Genomic DNA, 17,114 nt, shown 5'->3' with positions numbered 1-17,114 from the left:
GGGGGACTTGGTGTGGATTTGGTCGAGTGGATTATGGGCCAAACTGCATCCGCCCACCCTTCCTCCGGGTGCCTCGACTCTTGATTGCGCAGCTCCCACTGTTTCGTCATGGATGCCGCTGCTTTCGGACGTCGCGCGAGAGAGGCCACATCGGCAGCCAGAGCTCCGTCGGATGTCCATGTGTGCGTGTGTGTGGTTTGGTCCATGGAGGTGCAGATCGCTAGGAATGGAATGCCAGCCATCACTCGCGACGAGCCAGTCTATCGTGCGGCGAGGGGATGGACAGGCAAGTCTGCGCAGAATGCGGCCTTTTTTTCGTCAGCATCATGGCCACAGAATCGGCGGGCCAAGGGGTCGGGAGGGAATGAGCATCTCAGACAAGGTTGAGAAGAGTTGGTAACGCGGTTGTTTTCATCTTCCACCGGCGACAGACATTGGCCGGGCCAAGCCATCTCCGGTGCTCGGATGGCCCCGCGGCGTCATCATGATGCCGACGTGGTAAGGAGGGAAAGGAGGAGGGGGGGGGGCACGTACGGGGAACAGAGGTCCGCATCGGACGCTCACGTCTCGGGCCTGAACTTGTTTCTCTTTTCCCGCAAGGCGTCGACCTTTCGCCTGTCCTCGTCGAAGCGCTGCAGGAGGGCGACCTGCTCCTGCTTCCGCCTTTCCCTGTGCTGGAATCGATAAAAGTCCTTGGTTTCGAGCTTCTTCTTGGCCTCCTTGCCCACCATCTTCTCCCGCGCTTCCTCGGCCTCGCTTCGGCTCGCGGGGGCCGCCCGACCGCCGCGCGTGACGGTGACGAAGCCATCTTCGTCCGGCTCGTTGCGCAATCTCTTGGCCATCTCGACGGCCTCCTTCTCGCGCCGGTTGAAGGCGTCGAAGAAGGCGTGGACGGCATTTTGCGTCGCCGCCTTGTCGACACGGCAGAGCTGCAGGTGGGCCGAGAGCCATGGCGCGCCCAGCGGGGGGACCTCGTCGGCCACGTTCTCACCCCACGTCGGGAATTTCTTCGTCTTCGGAAGCTTCGCCACAGCCTTCATGACGAGCTGCACGCTCTTCTCGTCCGCCAGCAACACCACGGCAGTGCCGCCGCTCTTGTGCAGCGTCCGCGTCCACAGCGTGGGTAGCCGTGCGGCCTCGTCTTCGCGCGCTCGCTCCTGCGCCTCGAGATGCATCATTTTTCGTTTCCGCGCCATGCCATCCATCTTGGTCGCGTGGGCGGGGTCGACGACGAGTCCGGCCTGAGCCTCGTCGTGAAAGAGTATGGTCTCGAAGCGGCCGGCACCGACCAGGTGGGCAAAGACGGCTCTAAAATGTGACTCGGTGCTATCGGTCGGTATGTTTTTCAAGTAAAGACTCCTCGAGTCGTTGGGTGTCGGGATTTTCGGCTCGTTCCGCCGTATCCGTATCTCATGCATCGTCGCGTGAGGAAAGGAGGGCACGGCGGGCATGCGGATCGGTAGGATGGCAAACGCATTGCTTTTTGCCTCGTCAGTGGCCATGATGCCGGTCCGGGCTGCTGCGTGCGGCAGCGAGCGAGGTAAGAGTGGTGTTGGAAGAAGGGTGCAGCACGACGCCCGTAGTGACGGCTCTGAACAGAAACGTGATAGGGATTTTCTGCATCCCAACGGCCGATGGCTTATCGATTGAGTACAGTGTAAATAGATCAGCATCGTGAAATCTTGCACTGTGTAGTACTGCTTTGTTCACCACGGCACTGTGCACGTCTGCACTGTACGATCCACCAAATAAGTACTCAGTATGGGGTGGTTATTAGTACAGTACGGAATAAGTACTTAGTAGCTCTTTGGTGGCACAAGTACTTATTACTACTGCGACTATTTATGTCAATCCCAGATTAGGTGTCATCAGTTCCGTCATTCAAGTCTATACCGCAAGACAAATAGGATGGATGATGAGAAAAAAAAAATAATAAAGCCTACAGAAAACCCACTCGTCAAGCCGCATTCAGCCCCCCTTGAACTCGAGGGCAGAAATTGCCTGAATGATTCGAGCGTGACGAGATGAGGTCGTCGGCTGGGAACCTACCCGGTAGTGATGAGAATGCCGAGATCATCCATAAGCGCCTGGTCTACTCCCACGCGGGCAGCCTCTCAATTTCGTAGGAGGCTTGATTGGGGGACGACAAGGATAGAGACTACCGATAGGCATACTCTTGTCTCAAGCGATTTTGTCCTTATCCCATCGCTCAGCCGAACATGAACTCGGAGCTTCCAGTACTGTACAGTACGTACAACTAGACGTACACTGTACTTTTTATGCGCATGCGGTCATCAGTACGAGGTACAGTGTGCTTGAAATATTCGGACAGTGCACAGAGTGTAGAGTACAAGCATAAGTACTCCGTACTTCAGTAGAGTACAAGCACAAAGAGTACAAGTACTGAGTACTTGCTGTCACCTACTCAAAGTGCCTGACGACAAGTACCGAGTACGTACAGCAGTTCTGGGTGCCTGGTCACAGCGCCACTGCCGCACAGTGGCAGTAGCTTTTCTTGACGTCAGCAACCAGCAAGCACGTGCCGGCCAGACTCGCACACGTCAGCTCCGGGAGGACGATTCGCAGCACCGTCACCCGTCACGCTCCCGCTCGCTCAAAGTCGGCCCGTTCTCCTCGCCATGAAAGCGATCATCGCCATTCCGGCGACGCTCGCGCTCGTCATTCGTGCCTCGAAGAAGAATTCCCTCACACCCGCCGGCCTCGTCGCGGCGACGCTGACGGCCGCCGCCCACGCCTACCATCCTTGGAACCTGCCCTTTGTCCTGCTCTGCGTCTTCTTCCTCGCCGGCACACGCGTGACTCACGTACGTCACCCCTCATGGAGCTCCAGACACGAGCGTTCACGACGACTAAGCCATCGCAGATCAAGGAAAATGTAAAGGCCACGATGACGGTGCAATCCCGCGGCACGCCCGGTGGCGAGGGACCTCGAACACATGTCCAAGGTACGCACGTGCCCGGCCGAGGGCCATACATCGGGCGACAGCAGCGTGAGGCACGTGTAGGCTGACTCTCGATCTACCCGCACGCAGTCTTTGCAAACTCGTTGATGGCCTCGATCCTCACCGTCCTCCACGCGCTTCAGCTGCGCTCTCGAGCCGCCGCCCTCGCCGACCCGACGACGCCCAAGCCGGCGGGCACGCTCTGCTACTCGTGGGGCGGTGACCTCTTGGTGGTCGGAATCATTGCCAACTACGCCGCCGTCGCGGCCGACACCTTCAGCTCTGAGCTCGGCATCCTATCCAGCAGTCAGCCCCGGCTGATCTCATCCTGGACGCTGCGCAAGGTCCCCCGCGGAACCAACGGCGGCGTGACGATGCTCGGGCTCGGCGCCGCCTTGCTCGGCTCCATGGTCATCGTGACGGCGGCGATGCTGTTCCTGCCGAGCTGCACGCCGGACGCGGCCGAGGCGTGGGGAGGCGGTGTTCCGTGGACGATGGAGCGTCGCCGCACCTTTATGGGCTTCCTCGTGCTCTGGGGGGCGCTGGGAAGCTTGCTCGACAGCCTTCTCGGCGGCATCTTTCAACGATCCGTCCGGGATGTGCGGACGGGCAAGATTGTCGAGGGCGAGGGCGGCAGCCGCGTGCTGGTGTCGGCCGCCGCAGATTTGGCCGCCGCCACCGGCGTCTCAGGCGCGCGCGCGGAAGCGAAAGCCACGAGACTCGGGGGCGAGAGCGAGGAGATCTCGGTCGTCGACGAGGGCTCGGACGAGGGCACGAGCAAGATGGGCAAGTACGACATGAGGAACAAACATCGCCGGCCCAGCTTTGGAGATCAGCGTCCGTCGCGTGTGGTGGAGAGCGGCTGGGACCTGCTGGACAACAACGACGTCAACTTCCTCATGGCATCGCTTATGAGCGTCGGCGCCATGGCCGTCGCGAGTTGGTTCTGGGGTGTGCCGATTGAGTCTGTCATGCAGATATGAGGTCGTTGTCCCCGGACCTGCCAGCCCGGTGCGTCACGTGTCTGCGCTTTTGCTTGTCGATGGCGCGGCGCCTATGGGTTTGGCAAGCGGCGGACGAGAAGCGAATCAATTCGTTCCCTCACCGTTTGACGACTTGAGCACAACATGATTCATTCCCTTTGCGACGGCTTTGTTCGCGACGACGAGGGCTGCAGTAGCCTGTTGAGTGAGCCTCGAGTTTGATCCGAGAGTTACTCTCCTCCATGGACGATTGATTTTCATGACGGTCTCATCGGAAATTCAAACGATTCAATCCATGGGGAAGCATGGTAAGAAGGAGAAGAATGATGGAAGAGTGAGGCGGAAAGCATCTTGATGGCCGCTCCCGCACGGCGGGAGAGTCGACTTGGCCTGTTCACCGTCAGCCGACTACAGTACTGTACGCTCCGGCACCACCGTCTCCTTCCACCCTTGTCGGCGCACACGTGCGCGGCAACACTACCGCCGTGAAGGATCGAGCGCACATGGCTCAGAGCTCCGGCAGTCCGTCCCAGTCCTCTCTTGGGCGGGGAAACGTGGGATACGAAAATCCTCCGTTGGCACTTTGGGGCACGAGCGGGCTGTTCGGCACTCTGTCCAACCCACGTGGTCACAAGCACGCTGTGCAGGCAAGTAGATGTGCAAGAAATGCATGGAAAATTCAACAATCTCCCAACGATGCAAACTCTCGAGCAAGAATGACTCATCTCATGCATGACGATGAAAGGTTTTTGTTTGCACACGGAGGGCTCTATCATGTCATCGATGGTGGCATGTGCTCGACTCCAGTACGGACGGAGTACTCCGCAAGTACCTACCGTCGTCCTCCGTACTTGTACAAGTACTTGAAAGTAATCAAGTACATTGTGTGCAGGCAGTAGGCTTACGGTAAACAAGTACTTGTACTCCGTACTCCGTATTTAGTACATGTCATTGCGCTCCTGGTGTAAACCTGTACATGCATCCCACCTCCACCTACAGCACATCTATAGCACAAAACAGCACACCTACTGTACATATAATAATACAACACATGCACCAACTTTATACGAATACCGTAACCGTATTAACAGTAATTAACACTCCGTAAACACTGTATTAATTACTCCGTACAAGTACAAGTACAAGTACCAAGCAAGTACGGAGTATTAGTTGCAAGTGCATATGCACAAGTACAAGATACTGAAATGAAGCAACTACGTGCTCGGAGTACAGAGAACATGTCCAAGTATCACCTCTCTCACTGCTCCTCTCTGCCAAGATCAGAATATCAAGTCCCGGAATGGAACATTTGCCCATGTACGGAGCACGGAGAATTGCCTCATTTCAAAGTCACGGCCCACCATCCCCACCAAACGTGTTTGTTGACTAACATGGTCTTGGCTCCTCCCCAGCGTCGTTCTCACCAAAGTTGGCTAAAAGGCGAGCAGGGAACGAGTAACGGCATGGCACAAAAATAGAAGCCATGAATTCAGGCATTGATCCGTAAGGGGACGCCGGCTGGTGTACAGTACGGCACTCTTGTCGTCTTCGTACAAGCACTCGTGCTTGCGGCGGCTTCCGAATCACCGGGCTGCTCGGATTCGTACCGAAACCGACGCCGACCGTCATCCGTCTCTCCGCGCTTCGTCGGTCCCGGATTTGCGTGGCGACCCCACCACTTGCGAGCCAACGAGGGTGCGTGCCTCCGGTGACGTGATGGGCGACGCGAGACGCCATGACAGATGCCGAGGCACCATCAGGGTGGTGATGCAACTCTGGACGAGATCAAATGAACTGCCCACGGTGACTGCTGCCTCCACCAGCCAACGTGCGGAGGGGCGGAATGGACAAATAGAATCGGTACATGCAAGTGGAATGGGTCAGTAGCATGGGTGCAGGTGAGGAGAATGGGTAAGTAGATTGGGTAAAATGGGTAGAATACTTGCTTAGGTAGAATAGGTAGAATGGGTTAACCGTAGAATGGGTAGAATGATGCAAGAATGGGGGAGAGTGCAATGGCTCCGTACAGTACCTCGAGAGAGGCATCCACGTCTTGGGGTGCTGCGAGAACCGGTCGTTTGGAGCGTCGTTGCTCAGCACATTTATTACATGCAACTATCGTCGAGGGTCCTGGCCGTTCTCCGCACTCGGTATTACTCCGTATCGTGGGAGAATTCGTGTCCCAGGAGAGGGGCTTCCTCATCCCCGTACAAAGTCGTATCATCCGGATCCAGCGCCGGCTGGGGTGCTCGCGTGTCCGTCGGCCGGGTCGAGGCTGCATCGACCAAACCCCTCCGAGCCGAGAGCTCTCAGGCGAGTGGCGTTTGGCACCGAGATTGCGGTGAACCTGTTCGTTTCTCTTGCCGTCGACGATTCCGAAACGGCGCGCATCGAGGCGCACACCTGCACGGACGCGTCGTGCTCGTCGACGAGAGCACCTTGCTTCGTATTCCCGTCACGGCCTAGGACGCTTCGCCGAGTGCCCGGCGCTTCATGGCGGCGCGCAATGAACATCGTACGATAGCACGATGCCCATCCGGGCGGGACAGTTCAATCGCGTGCTCGAGCGCATACTTTTAGAGGCACTAGAATTTCGCGTACCGAGAAAGGCGGCCTGGCCCTGCGCCGCGTGTGCCTGCGCGACGAGGCCGTGCCGTCGCGTGGGGCTGCCGTGCCGTGGCATTCAGACAAGGCCCCGGCACGCACGCATGAGCAGGTATTTCTCTCCGCGCCGACACACCGTCGAGGAGACTGCTCTTCCGCACGGGGCATGGTTGAGGATGGGTAGGGTAGGTCAAGGTTAGCCGACGGCGGTGACCCCGTATCTGGCGACGCACCTGGGGCCCCTGCCCATCCGACCGGCTCAACAGATGGCCGCCGTCGTTGCAGGGGACGCCGAGCCCCGGGGAGTCGCGGGGGTCCCTGTGCCGCACCACGACGATGCATCGCTCGCTTCCAGTGCCGGTTCACCAGAGCGTCGGCCGCCGCATGGACCCTTTCCCCAACATTCTCTCGTATTGTCGCGGGGGACATGGGGCGGAACGAGGGGACATGTTCATTCTGGTCTTGGGTCCTGCCTGGTCTTGGCCATCCTCGGGGCGTGGTCACCACGAACGTCGGCAGTGCCACCACGGTGAACGGGGAGTGCAGCTTGACTTTGTGTAGGTACCGCACGACCACTGCGAGGTTGGGCGAAAGCGGGCTTCGACGAGCATCGTCGTGCAGACGCCGTGCCCCGCCGCCGTACGTAGTCGCCGTCGTGCTCGCCTGTCCTCGTTTGCTCCTTGGGCAGCGGACGTGTGCGGCAACGTGTGTGCAGCCGGAAGCACATGTTCATCATGTTTTTGCACGTGGAATCTTCAGCCAACGACCAGCCAACGGCTAGGCGGCACGACGACGAGCGGAGCAAGTCTGCGTGAGCGAGCCAATGTCCTGCCGAGGCAGCGAGGTCCAACCGTGACGGCGGCAACGGCGGCAACGGCGACGAGTCGACGGCGGCGGGCGATGATGATGCAGTCCGGTTGCTTGCTCGCCGCCCTTTTGCCTCCCTCCCCCTCTCTTCCTTTCCCCGAACCCATCAGGCGGTGCGTGGACCCAGCTAAACAAGTCGGGCAAGTCGGCCACGGGAACGCCTGCCATCCGTCACCTTGCCCCCTGCCGCCTGCCATGTGCCACCTGCCACCTGCATCTGCCACCTGCCACCTGCACCTGCCACCTGCACCTGCCATCGGGGGAGCATCCGGCTGCGGTTTCCCGCCCCCGCAGCCGCGAGGGTTGCACCTTCCTAAAAGGGTAGAGAGGTGATGAGCGTATGGGGTTGGGCCGTCGGTGTACATGTACGGTGTGTACGGAGTACGGTGAGCAAGCACGGAGCATCGCTCCTGGCATGAGCACACATGCCGTAGCGGTACGGGACGGAGTACGGAGTACAGTAAGCACCTTGGGTGGGAGAGGGCGTCGGTGCAGGTACATGTACCGGTACATGCCATCGTCGCCGTGCTGCGTGCCGGGGCATGTACAGGTACATGGCTCGTCGAGTGATGGGCCATCGCCATGACGGTTAGGGTGGAGATCTTGATCTGCACATGGTCCTGAATTTGACGTCTGCCATGTGCCTTGCATCGGACACCCATGCAATGGCACGGCGTGGTGCCTAGGTTGGTAGGTCATGGCCGGCTGCGAGCACATAATTACCAAGTGCAGCACCTGCTCTGCATTGACACCCGAGGATGCGGGCATGCCATCATCCCGCACTCGTATGACGCACGCCGTCACCGATTACCGGCCGACCGACCAACCACCACTCCGACCCCGGCAGCCGGCCGACGAGCGGCAGAAGGGGCCAAAGGGCCAACGCGCGGGGAGGGGGTGGTTTGACGGACGACTCCATCAGCCCCTCGCGGGTGCAGTGATTATACGTTGTGCTCGCTCGTTCAAACTACTCCGTACATGATGCTCGGTTGAGCGCAAGCACCAAGCTCCGTACTGAGGGTACCATGGCTGACAGCAGCACACCCCGTGCGTGAGCAAGTACTCGGGCGCGACGGCAGTGCTCTGCAGCGACTACTGTACGGTCCGTGCAGGTGCACCAGCGCTTGTAGTGCATCGCGGAGGTGCCTGTAGGACTTGTCCGCATGCGTTCTCTGCGTCGACGGCCGATGGAAGCCGGCGCCAGGTAGGGCGGCAGCTGAAATTCCAGCTCGTCGTGGTCGCAAGTGCGTACGGAGTACCGAGCACAACATCAACACCACATGCCGTGCAGAGTGCAGCACACGCAGCCGTCGTCGGCTCGGTACCGATTTGTCACGATATTCGCGAGGTCGTCATGCGGGCCACAAGGACGGATGGGGAAGGACGTGTACATGTAACAGTACGGAGGTGTGCAAGTAAGCACAGGTGCACACGTAAGCAAGTGCTGCGAATAGACGACTGTCGACAGATTGGGACGCCATTTCAGCAGCACCGACATGTACTTACTGTACAGGTACCTACAATTGAGCAAGCAAGTACTCCGTAGGTGCAAACACGAGGAAACGAGAGTACCGGTACTTACATGCAAGCGCAGGTGGGTGAAGATGCATGTGCACTCCGTAATTACCTGTACGGAGTACAAGAAAGCGAAACGGCTGGCGGGGATGCGCGACCTTTGCCCCGAAGCGACGAGCCTGCCGGTTCAACAGCCGTTGGTTGCGTCCTGAAAGCAGCGAGCGGGGCCAATCGGTTTCGCTGATAAGCCGAGAGAGGAAGCTTGGCGGATAGAGCTTGGTAGCGTTTGTGGGGTGCGTCCGCACCTGGTGGAAGCCATCTAATATTAATGACAATTCAGGAACCAGGGGTACGGCGAGGGTCCGGCCAGGGGTCCGAACCAGGGGTCCGCTTCAGGAACAGGGACAAGTAACAGTTACCGTGTTTGTACTCCGTACGGAGTATTACTGGACTAAGTAATTAGGTGTACGGAGTACTTACGGAGTGCATGTGAGCAATAATAGTGACAAGTGCACTTGTACTCCGTACTCTGTAATTACATGTACTTGCAGTACTTGCTGTACTTGCTGTACTTGCTGTACTTGCTGTACTTGCTGTACTTGCTGTACTTGCTGTACTTGCTGTACTTGCTGTACTTGCTGTACTTGCTGTACTTGCTGTACTTGCTGTACTTGCTGTACTTGCTGTACTTGCTGTACTTGCTGTACTTGCTGTACTTACTGTACCTAGTACTTATTGTACTTACTGTACTTAATGTACTTGGTTGTATTCCGTACTTGCATTGTACCGTACACCTGCACTTGCAAGTATTCGTTGTCATGTCCATAAAGTCAGGGTGTGAATACTTGTTGCTGTACTCCGTACTCCGTACTCTGCTCCCTATTTACTACCTACTTAGTAAGTACCAAAGGAAGTACTTACAGTGCTGTAAGTACGTACATGCAAGTGTCAATGGTCGATGCAAGCACGGAGCATGGAGTACTGTGCTTGTACTCGGGTGTGCCAGCAAGCCCTGTAATTACAGTGTCCATGCAGGCACGGGTACGCTGTACATGTGCAGCGACCATGAATGAAAGTGCACCCCGGTGTAGCGCAGGTGCTTGCTCGTAGAATCATGGCAATCGAAAGCAAAGTGATGTGCGGTACGTTACGCAATAGAAGCATGGCCCCAAAATGCATGCCCATTTCTATCCAGGGAGATTGATACGTTGGCAGAGGGCACGCCTGTCGCTCTCCATGTTTGTGAACAGTACTCGCGCACTGCTGGTTTGTGTGTCATAATAGTCCCTAATAACTCGTGCACGTGCACCAGGAGTAGGCGTGAGTACGAGCACTTGTACTCCGTACTCCGTACTCCGTACTTGCGCCGTACTTATCAACGCTAACTCACTAAGCGCGCGAGCAGCACACGGAGTACTCCGACCGAGTACCTCTGAGCACCTCCAAGTATACCTCGTATGTATCAAGTGCCTAGATACTAGGTAATAATTTGCAACTAATACTGTGCAGTGCTCCGTAAGTACTTACTCTGGTAGAGGTCTTGCTACTACTGTACAAGCCTCGAGGTTAATAATAGAGGCGCACGCAGCAATAATGGCATTTTGAGCTATTTCCATAGCATAGATCTGTTGATTGTTGGATTTCAGAGTAGAATGTTGCCATCGGGGTACATGTGCATGCAAGTACGGAGTAATACAGTACAGTACTGCACAGTATATGTGCTTAGGCCATGCCACTTAGGAGCCATCGTGTGACCCCTGTAAGGTGACCCCTGCAGGACGGGACTTATGTAGGTACCTAGTAAGTAAGGCGCCTCCGTACTCCGTACTTACTGCACATGTACTTGGGCACATAAGTATTATTACCTAAAATTATAGTGCACACCTTGGTCGTCGGCGTCCCGTATGCCACCGTACAAGTACTAACCAAGTACCTGCCGCACTACTCCGTACTACGGTGCCATAGTACCACAGCGCTAGCGAGCGCAGGTACCAAATCACTGGACATTTCGCTCCGTATATGTAGTATTAGTCCAGTTTGGCCGTAATTTTATTACACATCTCCCTTAATCTGACTGTACAGGTCGCTATAGGCTTCGGTACTCGTACCCACCCTGATTGGCTCCGACTCTACGACTGCCTATTTCGTACCGTACGAGGATCGCTATTATTCATAAAGGATTACCTGTGCGTGCACAGTGCACCCGCATGTACACCTCGCACCCTATTCACCCGTCAGTCGGATTCGCTCAACCACCACTCCGCACGCCACTAAATGTTTGGCAGGAATCAAAAATAATCCGCATTATTATTCCACACGACCTATATGCGCACGCAATGCCGGCGAATGCTGGCTGCATCGTCAGTCGGCGCTCAGCATGAATGCTCCGTTCATTCCCATGCCCTCGAGCGCCTCTCGTCCGTCGTCGCCAGCCGTGGCACCCACCTCGCCCTGCTCGTAGGCGGCGAACCTCACCTCCCGCCTCGTCTCCCGCCTCGTCTCCCGACTCGCCTGCTGCAGGCAAGTGTATGATATTACTGACAACCGCACTCCGACTGTTATTACACATTAGTACTTACTCTGCTAGCCACTAACCTGCTCGGGCCCACATCAACTGCTCCCTCGACCCTTGGCCAGCTTCTGCTTGGGGCCAAGCTCTGTCCACTCCGCTCGCCTGCAGACAGGGTCCGCCCCGCCGATCTCTGCCGGGGTGCGTCGCCCTCACAATTCGCCCTCTCCTGGGGAAACGTAAACGAAATGAGACAATGGCCCGCTCCTCGTCCCCGTTTGGGCTTGCGTGCCCGAATTTCCCACCTTGCACCCGGCCGCAGCGCCATCAGGGTGCTGTCGTTGCCGGCTCCTGAGCCCACGAACCGTGGACCGAAGCCCTGCGAGCCGCCATTCTGACATCAACAATCCATCCTGACAAACCTTTACCGGCGAGCCATCAGCCTGTCGTCCGGGTCCGAGCCGTCGCCCTCGTATCTGTCGACAAACGTCGCCGCCTAAGTACGTCCTGGCAATAAGAATGTGTGGCTGCCGTCCCGCCGCCCGAGACGGGCGTGAGCCCCTCGCATCTCGTCATCCAACCTGGCCGATGGGAAGATTGTAACCCCACGTCTTGTGATCTGATATCCTCTGCCGCCCTGCGCTCTCCTGTCCTTTCCTTTCCTCTAGGCCTACGCCTCTCCCGACCTCTGCATCTACACCTCGTCGTGCTCGTTCGCGCCTCTTGCCGGAATCGTTCTTCTCCGCCGTCGTCTTACGTCTACCCCTACGGATGCCCTCACGCCATCGACCAGAGTAAGTGCATGCCGCCTCGCCCACCGGTCCACCGACCGCACTGTCGTCCTTCCGCTTCTCGGCAGTCTGCCGGAGGCGTGCGCTCGCGACCCGATACGACACTCCGCATCCGCGTCCGCATCGATCTGACTGACAGCCCGACAGCTTTCTCTAGGCAATACTAAAGAGCCTCACCCCCGCCGCTCCTTTCCACCCACCCTTCATTTTGCTCATAGACATCACCATCTGACAATCAAGGCGACGAATCTTTCTCGCTTCCCTCTCCTCCACCCGACCCTGGTCTTGCCACTCCTCCTCCTCCTCCCCCTCCTCCTCCTCCTCCCCCTCCTCCCCCTCCTCCTCGACACCTACCCACGCGCTGCCCTCGTCCGGATACCCTTGGCCTGAACGCCATGGCTCGCAGGGCCTTCGCCGCCGTGCTCTGGGCAGCCGGCGTCGTTCAGGCGCTTCCGGCTCCCGGCGCGCCGCCGGTGTACAGCAACGGCTCTGAACATCCGACCCAGACGCCTGCCGCACAAACCATCCACCTCCCCATCGCCGCAGAAGCAGTACTTGCCCCGTCCAATGCCAGCGAGTCCGTCGATGGGCTCGCGGCGCCGACGCACAGCAACAGCGCTGGACAATGGAATCGGACGTCCGAACAGAACACCCATCTCCCTCTCGCGGCGGAAGCAGGATTGGTCAAGTCCAACGGCAGCAAGACCGTCGATGGGCCGGCGACGCACTGGAATAGCTCTGGATATTGGAATCAGACTTTGGCGCAGAACCTCCACCTTCCACTCCCGGCAGGAAAAGGACATGCCAAGTACAATGGCAGCAACCCTGACGATGGACCCACACGGCCCCCGCAGCCCACGCCAACACCACCGGCACAAGCCAAGGCCAACTTCACTCGCAATGGGCCCATGAAGATCCTGGCGCCCAGCGTCCACTGGTCCGTCGACAGGTCCAATTCGGCCCACCTGAAGCCGAGTCCTCCCGGCGAAGGCTTGGAGATGTTCTACGGTAACAATGGTGAGAGTGTGCAGATCCCGTCAGCGTGGTGAACCAAGGAGCTAAATGAAATGCCAGATCCACTCGTGGCTGGGCATTTTGCCTTCGTCAATTTCATGTTCAAGAGTGCCGCCGTATTCCTGGACAACAGCGCCTTCCTCGAGGCCGTCTTTGACAAATGGGGTGCTCTTGTCATAAATTTTCTCTCCCGGAAGGCCTTCGACCTCGCCCAAGGCTCGTGGACCATCCCCGACGGAGAACACCTCATCCTCGTTGGCTTCATCCAAGGGTGCGGTGACTTCCACCTCCAAGAGCGATGCTACTTCAAGGCGTCCAATATCGTCTTCGACGCCGCTCGCCGTGTCGTTCGCGCCGTCGGAAATCCCAGCCACCCCGACGAGATCGTGTCCGAAGGCAAGACGAGATGGGGTCTGTGGATTCCGGATGCATCCCCCCCGCACCAGGCTCACCGTCGGTCCCAGCCCGAGTCCACGTCGGTCGGCGGCTTTCCCTTCCAGGTGGGAGCTGCTTCCTCCAAGGCCGGCGGTCTCTCCGCGAGGGCTACGGAGGCCGGCGAAACCGGCTCCTCCTTCAACGCCAGCGCTTGCGTGCCGCCCGTCGATTCGACGTACAATCTCCCGACGGCATGCCTGGGCGAGTATTTCGACGAGGCGCTCGACAGACAGCTCGGCGCAGAGGACATGACCGCCATGGTTGACGAATTCTTCGCCGACTTGAACCCTCAACCAGGCGCTCCGGACAGCCCGGCGTCTCCTCGCCAAGGCATCCAGCGACGCGACCTCTTCTGGCTGAAAACCAAGGTCGTCGAGACCATCAAAGCCGTCTACAAGGCGGCCAAGGCGGCCATCTCCATCGGCGGCAGCATCAATCGGCAATTCTCGTGGATCCTGCCGGAGGCCAAGAGCCGCAAGTGGATCGCCGATCAGCTCAAGGACATCATGCCGATCCGTCTCAACGCGCCCTCGCCCTGGCCGGATTCCATCCTGCTCAAGGGGTTCGGCAACCAGAGGTTCAACGCCTCCTCGGCACTCAACCAGTACATGAACGTCTACTGCGTCGGCTGCGGCGTTTCCGGAACCGCAAGGGTTGCCGGCCACGCCCGGTGGACGCCCCTCGGCGGCTTCGTCGAAGGCCACGTCGAGCTCAACACGGATATCCAGTTCAACCTCAAGGTCGGCATCGACGCCCAGCTCATCTACAGCGACCAGTTCAAGCTCGAACTCTTCAGCGTCGGCCTGCCGGGCTTGACGTACGGCATCGTCACCATTGCGCCGCACATCACGGTCGATTCTCGCGTCGAACTCGCCGCCGCCGCCAAGGGCAAGCTCCTCGTCGGCGCCGAGATGGGACTGCAGAGCGCCCGCCTCGTCTGGGACATTATCGATCCGAGCCAGAACAAGAAGAGCGGATGGGAGCCCTACTTCCGGCCCATCTTCGAGGCCGAGGGCGAGATCATGCTGTCGGCCAGGCTCGCTCTGCCCGTCAAGATGCAATGCGGCCTCAAGATCGGTGGCTGGGACAAGTCGGTCGGCTTCATCGACGAGCCTTCGGTCAAGGGCGTCGCCCAGTTTGCCGGTTCCATCGGAAAGGGTTCGAGCCGAGGGAAGTCGCCTCGGCCCAATTCCCTCGCCGTCAGCGGTCCCAAATCCCTCGCCGTTAGCGGCCCCAATTCCCTCGCCGTCAGCCGCCCTGACGGCTGCTCGGGCATCAGCACCCAGCTCAGCTGGCGCAACAGGTTGTGGATCAACGTCATCGACATCACATCGATTCCCATGGAAGACACGCAAGACGTCGTGCTCTCCCGCGGTTGCATCAAGTAAGTCTCCCGGCTCTCCGAGGTCGGCCATGTCAAGACTAATCATGGTCGTCGTGATAGCATGCCCAGCTTCAAGAAGCCGAGCATGAATGACAAGGTTGTCACCAAGACGAATCATTTGCCCTCGGCGGAACCGAAGAAGAAGAAGAAGGCCAGGCCGAAGGCGCTGCTCGCGAACTCGACGGACCCCGAGACGGACCCCCCCGCAGGTCTCATGCGGGCCTTGAAGGGAACGCCACGAAAGGTGGAGAGAAGGAACGAGGTGACGTTCGAGAGCGACATGATCATGGATGGCAGACCTGAGACGAGCCAAGACGGCGGTACCGTTAAGCAGTCGTCAGGCAGCTACAGCGACAACAGGGGACACGAGGTCACGATGGTGCTCGACCCCAACAACACGACGGCCTTGATTGCCTGCAGCAACGGCAACATCTTCGCCGTTCTCGCCGACGGCGAGCAGAACCCGTCGTGCTCGGGCCAGTGGATCAGCAACGCGGAAAAGACGGTGCTGCACGATGCCACCAATCGAGTCATGCACTACTACGAGAACACCCTGTCCGTCGTCGGCGTCTCGCGTTTCCGCGTCGGCGTCAAGAGCGCCCTGCCCAGGACCAGCAAGCCTGTTGCCCTCGTCACCTACCCGGACGACTCGGGCGGCTATTTCTACATCGCCGTGGGTCCCGGAAAGGTGATCCTGTATCCCATCGTTTGCGATTTCTCCGACGGAACCGGTTCCAAGGTCTTCCTGGCGAAGAGCCTGGACGAGGGCGTCGCCATGCTCGAGAGGCAGGAGCTTACATTCTCGATAACGGGTGGTTATGTGCGCAAGTGCTCGCCCATGGCGTTGAACCGTGGGCCGCTGCTAAAGAACCAAGGGAGATTCGCTTGAGCATTTTCACGACGTAGCCTTGTATATTGATTTTCAGCAGGAGGGAGGGATTGGGTTTTATTACCTCCCGAGGAACGAGGTATCAGCATGCGAGCGTTTGACACTTTTGTTTTATTTTATATATGAACACTATACACCATGATGCGAACAAGGCAGCTATCGATGACGTGAATGAATCCAACTGACTGTAGTGTGGCGGCCGTCGGTCGGTCGTGATTGATGCGCCGCGAGCCATGAGATGAGAGCGAGCTTCCGTCACGTGGAGGAGAAGGGGCGGCGGATGGGTGAAAGGGAATGGAGATGAGCAGCTCGTGTCGAGCGACGAAGGCATCGGGACTCGCAGCAACCAACACTGCGTGCTGCGTGCTACGTAGTGTGAATAATAATGCCAAACGAAGAGTCCATGGTGCCCGCTGAGTAGGTGGTACATGTACTTGCCGTCTGCAGCAGATGGGGAGGTAGGGCAAGTACAACTACTTTTGCGACTGCAGCACTGCCAGTATGATGAGTACACTTGTAGGAGAAACAGTAGCGGCACGTGAGCCAGTCAGTACTGTATATACCCGTACGCACGCAGAATTGTTGGCTTGACACGTCGCAGGCAGTTCAGCGGGAGTCAACTCCTTCACAAAAGTTATCGTTGCCGTTACAGGCAGTCTCGTCACGCAAACCACCTTTGGACCAACTGCTGGTACGAGCACCATTCATTCCACCAACACCAGGATGTACTGTGAACTGCATTACGACTGCTGTCATTACAGCCACGGGTTGGGTTTAGGACTGTCCCGACCTTCGGTCCAACTCATGGCGCCGGCACGATTCAACACCCACCTGCATGTACGGTGAACTGCTATACGCAAATCATATTCCTGTCACGGGCAGGTTCGGTTCATCGACGACATTCGGACCAACTGCTGGTACTAGCACGATTCCGCCGTCGACCTGGATGCAGGGCGAACTGCTTTGGGCAAATCGTTATTACCGTCACGGGCAGGGATGGCACTTGGACAACATTCGGACCAACTCTCGGCACCAGCACCGTACCACCACCGCCAGGATGTACAGTGAACTACTTGACACAAATACTAGTTGCTGTTACGGGTGGATTCAGTCCATCGACAACATCCGGACCAACCGCTGGTACTAGCACGATTCCGCCG

The 17,114-nt window shown here is 58.1% G+C and overlaps 4 protein-coding genes across 4 annotated transcripts; 2 read left to right on the top strand and 2 right to left on the bottom strand.

Moving 5' to 3' along the window:
- Positions 1–560: 560 nt before the first annotated feature.
- On the bottom strand, positions 561–1,502 carry DCS_02102 (uncharacterized protein; the record flags this gene model as incomplete). Its single annotated transcript, XM_040799431.1, has 1 exon — positions 561–1,502. One exon carries the CDS (start codon positions 1,500–1,502, stop codon positions 561–563), a length of 942 nt encoding a protein of 313 aa, XP_040660314.1.
- A 1,137-nt stretch (positions 1,503–2,639) lies between these two features.
- Positions 2,640–3,946, top strand: DCS_02101 (DUF92 domain protein; the record flags this gene model as incomplete). Its single annotated transcript, XM_040799430.1, has 3 exons — positions 2,640–2,825; positions 2,885–2,966; positions 3,054–3,946. The coding sequence occupies 3 exons, from the start codon at positions 2,640–2,642 to the stop codon at positions 3,944–3,946; spliced, it is 1,161 nt and encodes a 386-aa protein (XP_040660313.1).
- A 2,220-nt stretch (positions 3,947–6,166) lies between these two features.
- DCS_02100 (uncharacterized protein) lies at positions 6,167–6,460 on the bottom strand (the record flags this gene model as incomplete). Its single annotated transcript, XM_040799429.1, has 1 exon — positions 6,167–6,460. One exon carries the CDS (start codon positions 6,458–6,460, stop codon positions 6,167–6,169), a length of 294 nt encoding a protein of 97 aa, XP_040660312.1.
- A 6,167-nt stretch (positions 6,461–12,627) lies between these two features.
- On the top strand, positions 12,628–15,954 carry DCS_02099 (uncharacterized protein; the record flags this gene model as incomplete). The annotated part of the gene is made up of 3 exons (XM_040799428.1): positions 12,628–13,249; positions 13,307–15,065; positions 15,126–15,954. 3 exons carry the CDS (start codon positions 12,628–12,630, stop codon positions 15,952–15,954), a joined length of 3,210 nt encoding a protein of 1,069 aa, XP_040660311.1.
- Positions 15,955–17,114: the final 1,160 nt, after the last annotated feature.

This window comes from Drechmeria coniospora, chromosome 01 (genome assembly GCF_001625195.1).
Source record: "Drechmeria coniospora strain ARSEF 6962 chromosome 01, whole genome shotgun sequence".
Taxonomy (NCBI): Eukaryota; Fungi; Ascomycota; class Sordariomycetes; order Hypocreales; family Ophiocordycipitaceae; genus Drechmeria; species Drechmeria coniospora.
Note: the sequence above shows the minus strand (reverse complement) of the source record. Positions and strands in the feature narration are given on the sequence as shown.